The following is a 16,182-nucleotide window of genomic DNA, read 5'->3' on the forward strand; positions in this document are numbered from 1 at the left end:
AGACTGCCACAGTGGTCCGGTGGCAGGGTTAATCCTGCCTTAAGGAACTTGGTTGTTTAAACTTTCCATTGATAATGGATGTACCTTTAAAATTGAGATCACACTAGATGTCAGTAGGAACATAATGTGGAGAATTGCTTGTGAATGACCCAAACCAGAGGCATTACTTTTGCTGAGCCCTATTCCCCTTAAAGTAGCAGGCTTAGGGCCGCAGAGGCAAAACCACTTCTGTTTCTAACAAGGGAAGATACGGGTTGGGCATCCAAGACCCAGGACACCACACTGAGACTGCACTCATGTTTTAGGTGTGCAGCAGCCCCTGTAGTGGCTCTCTTTGGGCGACTTGAAATATAATTATTGAACCAATTCAGTCGTGTTTTTCTTTGATAAAAAATATTTCATTCTTCGGTAATTTAGTATGTTCCTATTCCTCTCTAAGGTCCTAGCGTAGTATATAGTTACCCGTCAGTATCTGCAGGGGATTGGTTTCAGGACCCACCACGGATTCCAAAATTCACGGGTGCTCAAGTCCCGTAGTCGGCCCTCCTGCATCTGTGGATTCAGCCAACTGCAGATTGTGTCGTACTGTGTTGAAAGAAATCTTTGTATAAGCGGACCCATGCAGTTTAAACCTGTGTTGTTAAAAGGTCAACTGTACTTTGAAGAGAAGCCATAAGGTGGTTTTTGCTTCATATCTACACATAATATACTACTTTAAACTATATGTACTTGGCAAACGAAAAGGGAGGGGAAAATGTCATTTAAAATAGTTAATAACTAATTTTAAAAATAGTTTTAAAGAGTTGAAACAGTTCCAAATAGCATTCTGCTCATTGTTTATATGATGCAAAGTGAGAGGGGGATGCAAGCTGGACTCGCCTACGCCACGCCTTCAGTGACCGGCTTTCTTGCGCCTCTCTTGTGTGAGCATCTTGCTGCACTGTGATTATAGTGTTAGAGGTGGTTTTTGGTTTTGGTATGATGTATCCCCTAAGTATTAGCCAACTCTGCTCAGTTGAAGAAGTGGCAGTCAGTTCCAGTGCTGGAGCAAAACATGTTAGACCTGCCTAAGGAATTTGCAAGGGAGATATATATATAAAGATAAAATTCACATTCTGTAGAAGTCAGGTCAGGGTGGAGTGGGGTTCTTGACAGTAGTTGATTTTCTCCTTAAAAATTATGGAGGGTCATTCTTTAGGGTAATGTTTTTGGAGGAGTAAGGACCCTACAAATGGGTAAACTTTCTACTTATTCTTACTGTGATTTCAGTAGACCTGCAAATAAGAAAAGTTTAAGCACCGGTGCTTCATTGGAGAATGATTTAATCAACAAACAATTCATGACAAGTTATTGTTCTTACTAATCTTTTCTGCTTCATATCTCCTTTTGAGACTCTGATAAAAAAAATATCATGTCTCCTTAGAGAATGCTTGTGCGCTGGAGCACAGTCTTTTACAGTTTTGGTGTGGGTGGTTGACGGGAGACGGTTCATGGATTTCTTTGAGCCTGTCCGTGAACATTAGATTAAGAGTTCCTCTTCCGGAGAAATAGTGTATATAACTTTTTACCTTTGACTTTTATGTCACTGCTTTCTGCATTTAGTCATGTTATTGTGACAGTAATAGCAGTTATTCGTGTTTACATAATTAAAACTTTTTGTTTAGATTGCAGGTGACAAGAAGTCAGCTCAGTGGCGCACAGTGGAGGGTGCATTGAAGGAACGCAGAAAGGCAGTAGATGAGGCTGCCGATGCCCTTCTCAAAGCCAAGTAATTACTCATGGACTGTAACGAGTAATTAGGGCCTCCTGGTGGCTTTCTTTGTACTGTCTGCATAGGAAGAGGAGGCAGAGAAACCCTTCCCTCCCCTCTCCGCCTGTACTGTATTGGTGATAGGAGCACGGAAGCTTAAAAGGGAGAGAGGGAATAAAATATTGATACATAACCCAGCCAAAATAAACTTGGCAGAAGCCTATATAAAAGATCTTGTATAAACATCAAGTTTTTCGTTGGGTTATTATTGAGGTGATATGTGTTCTACAGATTGACTGAGGCTCTGCCATCATTTCAAGATGTTTCTGGGATGTCTCGAGCAGTCTTATCAGAAATTAAAGAGTATGTCTCAGTCTCTTTGCCTTAACTACCAAAGTAGTTAGCGCATAATGAGTCTAGTTTTACGCCACCTTGACCTTTCCTGGAAGTTGGCTAAAACTAGGATCAAGCAAGCAAACCAGGTACAAGATCAACCTCTGACAATGGGAACCTACATTTGAATAAAGGGCTCTCATCAACATGATGGAATTATTATTGGGTGGGCCAAGAAGTGCCTTCGGTTTTTTAAGTAAAAATGAAAAACATATTTTTCATTTTCTCCAAGAACTTTATTGAACAGTGTTTTCACCCTTTTGTTCCACTGCCTTCCTGCCATTTTTCAGGCAACTTCATAATTCCATCTTCCCGAAACTTTTTATCTTCTTGAGCAAAGAGCTGTTCCAGGTGCCTTTTACAGTCTTCCCGGGAATTGAAATTTTTTCCATTAAAAGAATTATGTAGGGCTTCCCTGGTGACGCAGTGGTTGAGAGTCCACCTGCCGATGCAGGGGACATGGGTTCGTGCCCCGGTCCGGGAAGATCCCACATGCCGCGGAGCGGCTGGGTCCGTGAGCCATGGCCGCTGAGCCTGCGCGTCCGGAGCCTGTGCTCCGCAACGGGAGAGGCCACAACAGTGAGAAGCCCGCATACCACAAAAAAAAAAAAAAAAAAAAAAAGAATTATGTAAAGACCAAAATAAATGAAAATCCAAAGGTGCAGTCAGTGTGCGGTGAATACGGTGGATGAATCAGAACTTCCCAGCCAAGCTGTAACAGTTTTTGCCTGGGCGTCAAACATGCAGTCTTGGGTTATCCTGATGGAAGATTACGCGTTTTCTTTTGACTAATTCTGGACGCTTTTCGTCGAGTGCCGCTTTCAGTTGGTCTGATTTGCAGCAGTACTTGTTGGAATTAATCGTTTGGTTTTCCGGAAGGAGCTCATAATAGAGGAGTCCCACCATAAACACATCACCTTCTTTGGATGAAGACCAGCCTTTGGTGTGGTTGGTGGTGGTGTATTTCTCTTGCCCCATGATCTCTTCCATTCCACATTATTGTACAGTATCCACTTTTCATTGCCCATTACAAATTTGTTTTAAAAATGGAATGTTTTCATTACATTTCAGTAGAGAATCGCAGGCGGAAATACGGTCAAGAAGGTTTTTTTCCGCTTAACTTACGTGGAACACAAACATCAAAGCGATTCACGTGACCAGGCTGGGGCAAATGATTTTCAATGCTTGATTTGGATATTTTGAGTATGTCGGCTATCTCCCATGTGGTGTAACATAGATTGTTCTCAGTTATTGTTTCGATTTGATCGCTATCGACTTCAGCTGGTCTACCTGACCATGGACATCGTCCAGGAAGAAATCTCCAGCACGAAACTTCGCAGACCACTTTTGACACGTTCGATCAGTCACAGTGCCTTCTCCATACACTGCACAAATCTTTTTGTGCGTTTCAGTTGCTTTTTTACCTTTCTTGAAATAAAGTGTAATATGCCGAAAATGTTGCTTTTTTTCTTCAACCTTCCATATTAAAATGGCCACACAAAAAATTCACCAATTTTGATAATTCTTTTTTTTTGCGCGGGCCTCTCACTGTTGTGGCCTCTCTCGTTGCGGAGCACAGGCTCCGGACGCGCAGGCCCAGCGGCCATGGCTCACGGGCCCAGCCGCTCCGTGGCATGTGGGATCCTCCCGGACCGGGGCACAAACCCGCGTCCCCTGCCTCGGCAGGCGGACTGCCAACCACTGCGCCACCAGGGAAGCCCTGATAATTCTTTTTTTTAATGCGTGCTGATACGACAGCTGTCACATACAATCTAACAAAATTGTTTAAGTGCTACTAAAGCCATCTTACGGAAAAAACTGAACAAACCTTTTGGCCCACCTAATCAATATTTGTCATTCAAAATTTTGCTGTCTTAACAAAATATTTAGAGAAAGAGAAGCCTTCTAATAAAGCCAGCATATCTTTTAGGAGACTGAAGGCATTATGCTCACATCAGTAGACCATGAGTCAGGGCTCTGAGTTCTGTGTTTTGTGGTTGGGTAGACCATAGTCCATCCAGCCTGAATCGTGAGGGCTCCTGAAGACCCATCTATTTGCTTAGTGAGCTCTTAGGCCTCCTCCCTTGCCTTTGCTTTCCTCAAGCTCTCATTGGCAGGGGAGTCAACCTAATCCTTGCAAAAGCTGCCATTTATTGAGTGCTCCTGATGTAGCAGGCCCCGTGCAAGTTACTTAGCATGAATTACCTCTACTCCCTGTATAAGGGTGAGCAGCAAAGGAGAGGCCGGTCTGGGAGCTGAATCCAAGTCTCTCTGGTTCTGAAGCCTGCGTGTTTTCCTGTACACCATGCTACTCGTCTGGTTCACTCTATAAATCTAGCTTCTCACCAAGGTGTTTTCAGTTGTTGGTGAGGAAGGGTTCTCTGCCTGTTGACTGGAGAATCATTGAGTAGTTTTTTCCAAATTAAATTTTTCATAGACTTAACAAATTGTTTGTCATATTCTTTAATAAAGTTGGTAAGGACTAATACTAAACCTTTGTTTTGTTTTATTGGTTTCCAGAGAAGAGTTAGAGAAGATGAAAAGTGTAATTGAAAATGCAAAGAAAGAAGAGGTTGCTGGGGCCAAATCTTATGTAACTGCTGCAGAGGGGAAACTCCACAACTTGATAGTTGATCTGGATAATGTGGTCCAAAAGGTGTGTTTCTTAGATCTTGTACAAGTGTTTTTTATTTTTAAATGTAATTGTTTTGTCAAAGGATTTTTAAGAATTCCGGAATGTAGTAAGATTCCTATCATCTTTCTCCCTTTTCCCTTGAAAAGAATATTAGTTGTAACTAATTTTAAAAACTTGCTTTGGACACAAAGTGGATTCTTCAGTATTGTTGATACTTTTTATAATAGGTAAACATTTGCTCATGGTCATTACCATTTATGGAAATTTCACAAGTCTGCATTTGTGATGTGTATGGGTAATTTCCCGTGACCCAGAGAAACAGGGACAGGGGCACAGTGAGATGGGACAGGGCCTGTCCATGGCATCTGAATAGAATTAGAAGGAAACAAAGACAAGACTTACGTTCCTTTTTCTGAGCTTGAGATTTCTTTCTATATATTGCTTATATATTCACAACCAAATGTAAATAAATAAATGACTATGACTTAGAGTATTTTGGAATGTTTATGGTACTTTTTGTTCACTTTAACCATATACCCCTTGTATCTGTTCAGGTTAAAGCAGCTCAGTCTGAGGCTAAGGTTGTGTCTCAGTATCATGAGCTGGTAGTCCAAGCCCGGGATGACTTTAAACGAGAACTGGACAGTATTACTCCGGAAGTCTTGCCAGGGTGGAAAGGGATGAGTAAGTACAACTGAAGTGTTGGTACTTTCCCTTTTTTTTTTTTTTTTTTTTTTTAACAACTGATCAACTGATCTAAACTTGCTTCAGCTCCATTCTCTAGTCTAAACCCCTCTGGCATGCATATCTCATCTGATATGCAGTATCGTGTTTTCAACATTTTATTTCAGTCACACCTGTGACAGGTGACACACCTGGTTTAGCCATGGTGGACACAAGTTCCAGCCAGTGTAATTTGGAATCTAAGTGAGTGAAGTGACATAACCTTGACTCTGTTAGCATATTATATATATGTAAAATTATTCAAAACCTTTGTGACTTTAAAAATATTCATAATGAATTACTTAAGGCACACCTTATGACTGCTTTGTGACAACACTGTGGTTGAGAACTCACCCAGGGGTGCTGGGTGGAAAGGAAATCTGTGTGGCCTTCAACTTGCAAATAGCTCAGACTGCATGGAACTTTGATGGCTCAACAATTACACGTTGTAACTGCAGGGAATAGTCACATTTCCTTGAAGCTCTGTGAGAGTAATAAGAATCACGGAGATTACCAGGCTCAACAAAATCAAAACAGTACTTCTTAAATGCCAGCGTCTGTTAGAAACTGAACATCAGGTAGCACCTGAAGAACTGGCATTATAGACCTCTCTGGGGTGAAGGTGTCAAGGCTGCATCACAGAACCGTGGCTGGTCTAAGGAGCTCAGGTAATAAAGACAGTGCAGGAATTTTCACAGCATCATAGCCAACCAAGGAGATGTCATGGCAAGAAGTGGAGTCAAGGCTGTTATTAACTCAGATATGTAGTTAGTTTTTTTTAATGTAGTTGACTCACTTAAGAGGGAGATAGATACCAGATTCTTGTCAAAGCAAAAAATAAAAGCAGGATTTGTAAGAGAGGATTAAATAAATGGAGAATCACACAAAGTTTAGTGTGGAAACAGTGAGTCAGCCTTATTTGAACATTGTTGGTTAAACTTGTTTGAACTGACTAGCAGCAGAGGGGACAGTGTGGACAGTGTGTCCTTGAGCAGGCCTGCTTCAGCCACATCTGTACCGTTTCCCTCACCAGAATCTTTCAAGGGCTGGGCTTCATTGAGGTTACAACTGAGACAGATGTGATTATCCCACAGACACCCTCCTCCACAAGTCACTCTACCACGTTACCTTTTTTTAATCCTTCTGAAATACTTACTCACCGGTTTTTGTTTGTTGTGTGTGTATCTCTGTCCGTTGGATGTAAGCTCCTTGGCTTAAACCTGACGTTGGTAGATAGCAGGGAGTCTAGGTTGGCTGCAGTAAATTAAATAAGGTTGAAAGGGCAGGTCAGGCTTTGCCTATGGAGAGTTAGTTATGAGTGCCACCCCTAGAAATTTGCATTCTCTCATCTAAAATACTTGTCTTTGGTCTTCCCAGTAGGCTAAATCCTACTAATTTTTCCATGCCAGCCTGTGAAGTTTTTAGCTTAAAAAGTTTGGGGACCTGGGTCGGGGGGAATTCGTTGGTGGTCCTGTGGTTAGGACTCCGTGTTTTCACTGCCGAGGACCCCCTGTTTTCACAGGCAGGTTCCATCCCTGGTCAGGGAACTAAGATCCTGCAAGCTGCGTGGTGCGGCCAAGATAAAAAAAAAAATAAAATAAAAAAATTTTTTTTTCCGGCTGATTAGAAAAATGCCCATTGTAAAGCATGAAAACATTAAGGCAGGTGTTCTGAGCTCAGGGCATTTTTGCCCCCAGAGAATATTTGGCAATGTCTGGAGACAGACTTGTCACATTGGGGGGTTCTGCTGTCATGTAGGGTAGAGGACAGAGGTGCTGCTCAGCACCCTACAGTGCACAGAACAGCCCCTCCAACTAACTGTCTGGCCCAGAAAGTCAGTAGTACCAAGGTTGAAAACCCAGCATGAAAGAAACGTATCATATAGAAAGGGAAAATCTTCTGCAGTGTAATCTTTGGATTATTTTTTAGAGGGAGGAAGGCAACCTCCATTTAATTTCTTATTTTTTAAATAGATTGAAAGGTACAAATGGCACCTGCTGAAGTTTTTCCCTTCCAGCCATGCCTACAGCTGCAGAGTTTTCCTGCCAGTGCTACTGACTGCTTGTGTCCCTCTGGAGATAATGACTTATTCCATGATTACCTCAGCCCTCAATATATGTTCTCGCTTCTGAAATCTGAACTCTTTTAAGACCTATACTAAGCTCATTAGTACTGATTTGTGTTACCAGTTATTTTTCTCTTATTAGTCTTATTTCCCTAAGTTATAAGTATCCTGGTGATGCTCATCTGTCTAGTACTTTTTCTCTGTTCTCCATAGCTGAGCACAGTGGCAAACATAACAATATTTAGCTAACATTGTTGAGCATTATTTTATTTCTAGCACTGTGTTCTGAGTGCTTCACATGTAGTTAACTTTTTTAAAGTTCATAACAGTCCTTTGAGGTGAGTTTTATTATTATGCCCGTTTTATAGATGAGAAAACTGAGACACAGAGGGCTTAAGTAGTTTGTCCACGTTTGGGGCTAGGGCCAGGATCTCATTCTTACCTACTAGCCTCACTGTTCTCTGGCTGATTGATTCGTATTGGCAGCACAGGACCCCCTTTTGAGCTTTTGAGAAGAGGGATGATGTGATTATCATAAGTAGGAAAATTCATTTTTATGAGCTTGAGGGTGAGTTTGACGTAGGGAGGGATGCTTCAGGGTAAGGAAGCTATTCAAAGCTGCTGGAGTAATCTGAGGGCGAAGTGATATGGGTCACCCAGTGTGTACGCCAAGGGCACTGAAAATGAGGAATAGGAAAGAGACTTAGAAGTGATCATTCACCAATTGTTTTGTTTTGTTTTTGGCTGCCCTGGTGCATCTTGTGGGATCTTAGCTCCCCAACCAGGGATCGAATCCAGGCCCCTGTCAGTGAAAGCGCTGAGTCCTAACCACTGGACTGCCAGGGAATTCCCAGCAACTGGTCTGTTGAACCATAACTTGTATCTAGTGAAGTTGGCAGTGTATATACTCCCGATCCAACAGTTCAGTTCCTAGGTATGAGCTCAGGAAGACTCACACAGGTGCTCAGGAAGATTCACTAAAATGTTTATAGCAGCACTGTTTGTAAGAGCAGAAAAATCAAAGACAGTTAAATACCACACATATGGCAGTGCAGATGAATGACCCAGACCATTTCTCTTGAACATAAATGTTAAGGAAAAGCAAAAAGTTGCACAAGAATATGTAAAATAGGATACCGCTTACATGAAGCTTAAGAACATGTAAAATGAAACTATATATTGTTTAAGGATGCATGCGTATGTGAAGTATAACAAAATGAGTGATAAACACCATATTCAGATAGCGGATACCACTGTGGGAGGAGGGAGGAGGAGCCACTAGGAGGTGTGCGCATGGGTGTTGCCAGGATGAGAGAATGAGGTGCAATTTGTAGGTTGTCAGTATTCCCGAGGGACATTTCCTTTATTGCTAGTAGACTAGTATATGTAGCCATACTTGCGTGCCACGGTGACACTGACCTATTATCTCTTAACCTTGTCCATCTTTTGCCGGTTTTTCCTGCAGCATTGGGACAGATCCCTGTGTCTTTGGTTGAATACCAGATTAAGTAGTTGAACTTTTAGAGCCATTTTGGATGAAAAATACTTGCCTTTGAACTTGTTGAATCCAAGGGTCATACCCAGGATATTAAGAAGCTTATTCTGAGAGGCAGGAGACTGGCTGCGGGTCCTCTCCTGTCAGGGCTTCACGCAGTGGTACTTGTGATCGTGGCGGGGAGCGTCATCCGAACTCTTCAGAATGTTATTTTTTTTTCCCTTCCGCCACGTCAGGCAGTCATAGTTCTTAGTTTAATTTGCACCCATTAAGCACAAATTTAATGTGAGTTCACTGTTTTCAAATTTCCAAAGAAGAAAAATTAATTTCTTAAGTATTTGCAATGTTAGGAGCGGCGTGGTATTGAGAACACAGTCACGACTGTGCCTTCGTGAAATAGTCTACGAACTAATGCAAATGGGATAAACAAGAATTGTAGTTTCCATGTAAAAACTAACCAAGTTGATTGCTTTACAAAAGTAGTTAGAGATGAGTCCCCAGAAACCAAGACTACTTTAATATCATTGACTCTCTTATTTTCTGAAATGTTAGAATTTACCTTGATTTATATAATGTCTTCTGATCCTTTAAAAAATTTTTAGGAAATAAACTCATCATTTTACTTTCCAGTACCAAAATATGCTTTTTCTACTACTAGCTTCTGGTTCCTTCTTGCTTTCTTTTGGATATTCCTATTTAATGATTAATAACTGAAACATGTACTTACTTTTTTTCAAACTTATTCTTTTTCTTTGTAGGTATTTCTGACCTAGGTGAGTAATTATGTGTATTTTATGTTTAAAGGCTTCTGTTTTGAGTCTTAAAAGACTCAAGTCTTTTCGCTTTGCCTATGATTCTTATACTAAACCGTCTAAATTAATCTAAAGTAGAATTATGTTGCATGTGATAAATCTGATTTGTATATTTTTGTCATCCATGTGCTCTTAGGAACAAAAATGTTTTCACTACGTGATTGGAAACCTGTAGATATGATAGATATATATATATCTTTACAAAAGATATACATCTTTTATAAAAGATATATATATCTATATAAATAGATATATATATTTAAGTTTTTATTTTGTAAAATGTGAAACATTAAAAAGTAATAAAACTATAATGAACCCCTGTTTACCCATCACCCAACTTTAGCAGTTACCAACACATGGCTGGTTTTGTCTCATTTATTCCCCCAACTTAAGTTGAAGCAGATCCCAAACATATTCTTCAGGTTGTAAAAACTTTCAGTATGTTTTTTAAAAAATGTGATGACCATACCATTGTCCCAGTCAACAATAATTCCTTAATGTCATCAAAGATATCTCTTAAGTGTTCAAATATCCCTAATCACCTTATAGAATGAGTGTTTTTAGTTGTTTTGTTCAAATCAGTATCCAGAGGAGCTACACATGGTGAATTTGGTCAATAAATCTCTCATCCTCACTTCGTTTTTTGCTTTTCAATCTACGTATCGTGGAATTGAGTTGTTTATCATAGTATTTCCCACATTCTTTATTTTGCTGTTAGAGCCATAACTCCTAACCTGTGGTAATATATCAGAACACTTCTGGAGTGTGAGATTGGGGAAAGAAAAAAAAAAAAAACATCAGAATCAGAATCCTTGGGTATGATTATTTTTAAAAGCTCTACCAGTGATTCTGATGGACAGCTCTGGCTGCAGATCCCTGTCCTGGATCATATTATCTGTGTAAGAAAAAGTAGAAAACTCTTATTAGGGAAAAGTCTGAGAGAACTTGGATGTGATTCACGTTTTAGCAGAAAATGTAGAAGTGAGTACGTTTGTAAGCTTTGTATTTAATTGTAAGCTTTGTCCTTAGAGGCAGAATTATGGTGAGTTCTAAAGCCAATGTATAATCAGTTCACACTGGAAGTACTGCTCATTTGGGTTCCTGGAAAAAAACTGATTCTGTACTTGGAGGCCTCCCTGAATTATTTTGCTTGGGATTGAAAATGCTTAGTTGCTGGCCATGAGCTGTGAATTTCTGATTACATGGCAGCCTCTACATCTCTTTTTAAATGTCAGCTCCTTCCTCTTGGCTTTTCTTCCTAGCTGTTTAAGTTACAATCAGTTGAGGCAAGTTACCTTGTAGATGTATGCTTTTGGTGAAATCATTAACATTTTCATGTGGTTTTGTTTAGCTGACAGGCTGTCCCCCGACGACCTAAACTCCCTGATTGCTCACGCGCATCGCCGCATCGACCAGCTGAACAGAGCGCTGGCCGAACAGAAAGCCACGGAGAAGCAACACATTGCCTTGGCCTTGGAGAAACAGAAGCTGGAGGAAAAGCGGGCGTTTGACTCTGCAGTGGCAAAAGCATTAGAACATCATAGAAGTGAGATACAGGCTGAACAGGACAGAAAGGTAAAGAAATGAGCAAAACTGCCTAATGTTTAAAGTGAATCTAACTTGTTTGCTTCTAGAGGTAATACCAGCAGTCACTGACTTTAAAATACTAGCTGTAAGTCAGGCCAACCCCCCTCTTGAATGGAACTTTGGCCCTTGTTCTAGTCAGAACTTCTAGGGAAGGATTGGTCTAGCAGAGAGCCTTTACGTTGAGCTGATGCAGGAGTGTCGGAAAGTAACGAGCTGCTGTCATCCAGGATTATCTAGCTTGCCTTTTCCCAGCGGAGCCTCTGTCCCCTTAAGCAGTGCTGAGTCTGTTGGATTCCGAGTATATTTTTCTCCTCAAGGGTTGTTTTTTGTTTCTTTGTTTGTTTATTTGGGGTTTCTTTGGCTGCAACACATGGCCTGCAGGATCTAGTTCCCTGACCAGGAATTGAACCCGTGCCGCCTACAGTGGAAGTGCTGAGCCCCAACCGCCGGACCCCTCTGTGCAAGCGTTTCTAAGGGTTAGTGGTGAAGCATGGATGAAATAGCTGTAGTCTTCTGTCTGAGCACATCATGTATTAAATGGGTGTCGACAGGCTGATTTGGGAACCTGACTACTCATCGTACCGTCGCATTTTCTCAGCTGCACAGTTGGCCGCTCCCTCCTCCTTTTTAAAAAGAATTAATTAATTTATTTATTTTTGGTTGCGCTGGGTCTTCGTTGCGGTGCGCGGGCTTCTCATTGCGGCGGCTTCTCTTGTTGCGGAGCACGGGCTCTAGGCAGGCGGGCTCAGTAGTTGTGGCGCACGGGCATAGTTCTCTGTGGCATGTGGGATCTTCCCGGACCAGGGATTGAACCCATGTCCCCTGCACTGGCAGGCAGATTCCTAACCACTGCGCCACCAGGGAAGTCCACTTCCTCCTCCTTGAAGCTCTTTCTTCCCTAGGCTGCCAGACCCCACACTTGCTGGCCTTTCCCCCTGCCTTGCTGACGCTCCTTGGCTTCCTTTGCTCAGCCTTCAAATAGCGGCGTGCACTGGCATTGTTCTGAAACCCTTTATCCATCTAAGCTGCCTCCAGGTGCTCTTTGCTAGTCCTGTGGCCTTGAAGTTCAAATACCATCTATTACTGACACTTATATTGCTGGCTCTGACCTCTGCCTTGGCTTCAAGGGCTGTCCAGCAGCTGACTTGATATCTTCAGCTGGATTTTCAGTAGTCATTTCAAACTCAACATGTTCAAAACAAATTTCTTGATTCTCTCCAAACTGTCTCCCAGCCCCTCAGCTGCTTCTCTCTAAATAAACCTCCATCCACTCATTGATCAAACTAGAAATCATGCTCAGTTGTTCCTCCATCAGTTTTTGCATCCAGACCATTGACAGAGTCTACCAGCTCTGCATTCAGAATAAATCCCTAAACGCTCCGCTTTTCTCTCCTTCAGTCACCACCACCTTAGTTCAGAGTATTGTCTTAACAGGGCCCCTGTTTGCATACCCATCTTTCTATGTCTATTTACACGGGCAAGTGGTCCTTAGAAAATGTATTCTCCTCAGACGCTATGCTGCTGAAAATCCTCCACTGACTGCCGACTGTATTTAATATAAAGTCCAAATTCTTAACTGATACCAGAGAAGCCCCTTGATCTCATTCCTGTTGCTGTGAGCCAGGCTTCCCTTACTTCCCTATTTCCCTAGTGTACCAGGTACCTTGGGCTTTCTTGCTGTTGTTTTGGTGCCTTGACTACATCTTTTGCCCTGGGGTAGCCCCGTCCTGTTCCCTTCAATGTAAAGTAGAGTCTCTGTATTACTTTCTCTCATATTGCCCTATTTATTTTCTTAAAAACAAGTACCACAGTCTGAGATGTCCGTTTTGCCTGTCACTGATTCCTCTCTTGAAATGTATACTGCAAAAGAGCAAGGAGTTTGTCTGCCTTGAGCACCATCGCATCCAAGCTTACAGTAGGCACTGCCTGGCACAGGGCTGGCACTGCATAAATATTTATGCACTGACCGAATGGATTCATTTATTAACTCTATTGTTTCTGAGAAAAAGGAAGTTATGATTTCCAGGTAATTAGTATTAAATAATTGGTAATATGACCCACGGCTAATTGTTAGGCCAGACATTGTAGGCTTTTCATAGTTTTGGCTTGATTTGGCCTGTGTTGAGTCTGAATTCATACTAAAATAAGCAGTTTCAGAGGCGCTTTCTTTGTTGAGAGAAACTGTGTTCGGTAACTGTCAGACATTTGTTACTTTTCTTAACAGTTCTGCATGGTAGGCATTATTATTCACAGACAAGAAAATGGAGACTTCGAAGATGAATAATCTCCCTAAGGTCACACAGATGGTTGCGGTGAAGCTGTGTTTGATCCCAAGTCTTTGTAGTTATTTCTGTGGTCTCGGATTTCTTGATTCTCAGGGGAGTATGTGATGCAGGAAATGACAGTGTTTGCTTTGTACAGGAGGCAGCCTGGTGATATGGAAGAAACTCAAGTCTGGGGGTTAGAGAGACCCCTGTTTGAAATCTGATTTCGCCACAGCCATGCGACATTGTTTGAGTCACCTTCCAACATTCAACTTTCTGATTCATACGAGAATTTGAAATAAGAATGTGTTCCCATGCACGGCTCATCGTAAGGGGTTCTGGACGTGGAAGCTGCCATCATCGTGGTTACTGGTCTTTCTCTTTTGCTAAAAGCGTATGTGGAGAATTGAGAATTCCTCATCACTGTGCTTGGCTTCACAGGTGGAGGAAGTCAGAGATGCCATGGAGAATGAAATGAGGACCCAGCTTCGCCGCCAGGCTGCTGCCCACACCGATCACTTACGAGATGTCCTTAGGGTCCAAGAACAGGAACTGAAATACGAGTTTGAGCAGGTGAGGACCTGTCGTAAAGCATCGTCTCCCCGTCGACCTCCTTTTTTCCCCTTTACACTATAAACAGTCTCTGCTTTCCTTCTAATGTGCTCCATGTCATTTAGTCTGAGAGTGTGGAAGAATGGGGAAAGATTTCTAGTGGTGCCTCCTTGCTGGAGGGGGACTTTTGTATATTTCACATCTGCTTCTTTTTACATAAAGGTGTACTTATGTGTTACTGATCAGATGTGTTTTGTATTTATGTCCTAGTCATTTGGAGCCTTTAAGCTTTAAGGAGGGTTGGTACAGGGGGTTTCAGGAAAGCAGGTAATAATACTTGACACATGTATTGCCTGCTTTATCTCCACAAACTCTTGTGGATTATGTGGTAGTTCTGAGATTTTTATATTTGAGGAAATATCCCGGAGAGGTTAAGTTTGGAAACCACAGCAAACCATCAGGATACCTTTAATCATAATTAGTTTCTACTCAGCAAGTCATTTATAATATATTAACTTATTATTTTGTCTCACAAGAAGGGAATGAAATTTTCCAAGTAAGGAAATCTTCCAGAAAATTGAAACTTATACCAATATGAAAGGTATATTACTTTGAATTCTCTTTGATGAGTATTTTGAGAAAAATGAACTCTTAAAGTGGAAGATATTGAATACAATTTAATGTCTGGGTGGCCACACAGTTACTGTATTTTCTAAAGTTGTCATTTTCTCATTTTAATAGACTTCTTTCTTCCCCTCCTGGTCCTCTTCCTCTAATATTAGGTTCCACCAGTAAATTTGTAGAAGATGAAACATCACATATGCTTTAGGAAATTTTTGAAACCTTACACATAATGTAGGAGTTTCATGACACCTGTTTTGAGATTAGTTAAAGGCCCTCTTTACTTTTGGAGGCTGCAGTTACTGGAAGACTTAGTGGCCCGATAAGTGACATGCACTGAGGTAGCATCACTTTCTCTGTGCACTGTTTACCATTTCAGGACCTGTCTGAGAAACTCGCTGAACAAGAATTACAGTTTCGTCGGCTCAGTCAGGAGCAAGTTGACAACTATACTCTGGATATAAACACTGCCTATGCCAGACTGAGAGGAATCGAGCAGGCTGTTCAGAGTAAGCACGTGGACCTCTTACAGCTAATTTCATTAGCCCTACTTCTCAGGGTAAATTCTTGCTATGAGGATAATGGTATACATGCATTGACATTAGGCAATAAAGATGCCAAAGTCCCTCTAATAAATTTTATTCATTTCTTAGAAAATTAGCCCCAGATTTGGTAAGTTTGTAGTATAGAGAGTGTGAGAAGAAATTTAAAAGGATCTAAAAATTAAACCTAAGTAACTTGAAGTTTTACTCCTTATGACCGGCATGAGATCACCACTTACAAGGCAGTTTACCCAACACACTTTGGTGGTGTCTCACGTGCCCTGAGTGGAGAAAAAGGTCAGTGTGCTGCATGTTCGCCCTCCAGGCTCTGCTGTTGGAGGGTTACCTGGAGGTGGTGACTTGCTTGTTCCACCCACCAAATGGATGGTAGTTATGCTGAGGCCTCCATGTGCCACACCGGAAGGGAAATGTCCTGACAGTGAGGATTTTATTAAGAAAATGGGTTTCTGTGGGATGTGATGGAATCTTTTTTGTCAGATAAGCATAGCAATAAGCTAAGTACTCGTGAAGTTTCAAGATCCAGTAGTCCGTTCCTTTGTAGAAAGTAAAGTTTCTGATGGCCTTAATGTAAGTCTTGGCTTAATTTAAATATCACATTTCTTTCTCAAACATTTCTAAAGATAAATGTATCTGAATTAGATACCCTGCATTCTCCTAGATGTCACAGGAAGAAAGAAGGGAGACTCATCTGTGCACATCCACCCTCTCAGCTTTCTCCACGG

General features: G+C 41.5%; 1 protein-coding gene across 7 annotated transcripts in view; it reads left to right on the plus strand.

Moving 5' to 3' along the window:
- IMMT (inner membrane mitochondrial protein) overlaps window positions 1-16,182 on the plus strand; it is a 51,133-nt gene that overhangs the window by 30,886 nt on the left and 4,065 nt on the right. For 4 of the 7 annotated variants that reach the window (XM_022556015.3, XM_022556018.3, XM_022556017.3 and 1 more), the window contains 7 exons: window positions 1,665-1,768; window positions 4,664-4,799; window positions 5,333-5,462; window positions 9,820-9,834; window positions 11,225-11,448; window positions 14,166-14,297; window positions 15,277-15,406. In XM_022556015.3, coding sequence (XP_022411723.1) covers window positions 1,665-1,768; window positions 4,664-4,799; window positions 5,333-5,462; window positions 9,820-9,834; window positions 11,225-11,448; window positions 14,166-14,297; window positions 15,277-15,406 — 871 coding nt within the window. The remainder of the gene's footprint in view (window positions 1-1,664; window positions 1,769-4,663; window positions 4,800-5,332; window positions 5,463-9,819; window positions 9,835-11,224; window positions 11,449-14,165; window positions 14,298-15,276; window positions 15,407-16,182) is intronic. The other 3 variants (XM_022556016.3, XM_022556020.3, XM_089922858.1) reach the window with 1 other exon arrangement.

The sequence above is a fragment of the Delphinapterus leucas genome, chromosome 13, assembly GCF_059928025.1.
Source record: "Delphinapterus leucas isolate spDelLeu-1000000601 "Yukka" chromosome 13, BTC_Dleu_Yukka2, whole genome shotgun sequence".
NCBI lineage: Eukaryota > Metazoa > Chordata > Mammalia > Artiodactyla > Monodontidae > Delphinapterus > Delphinapterus leucas.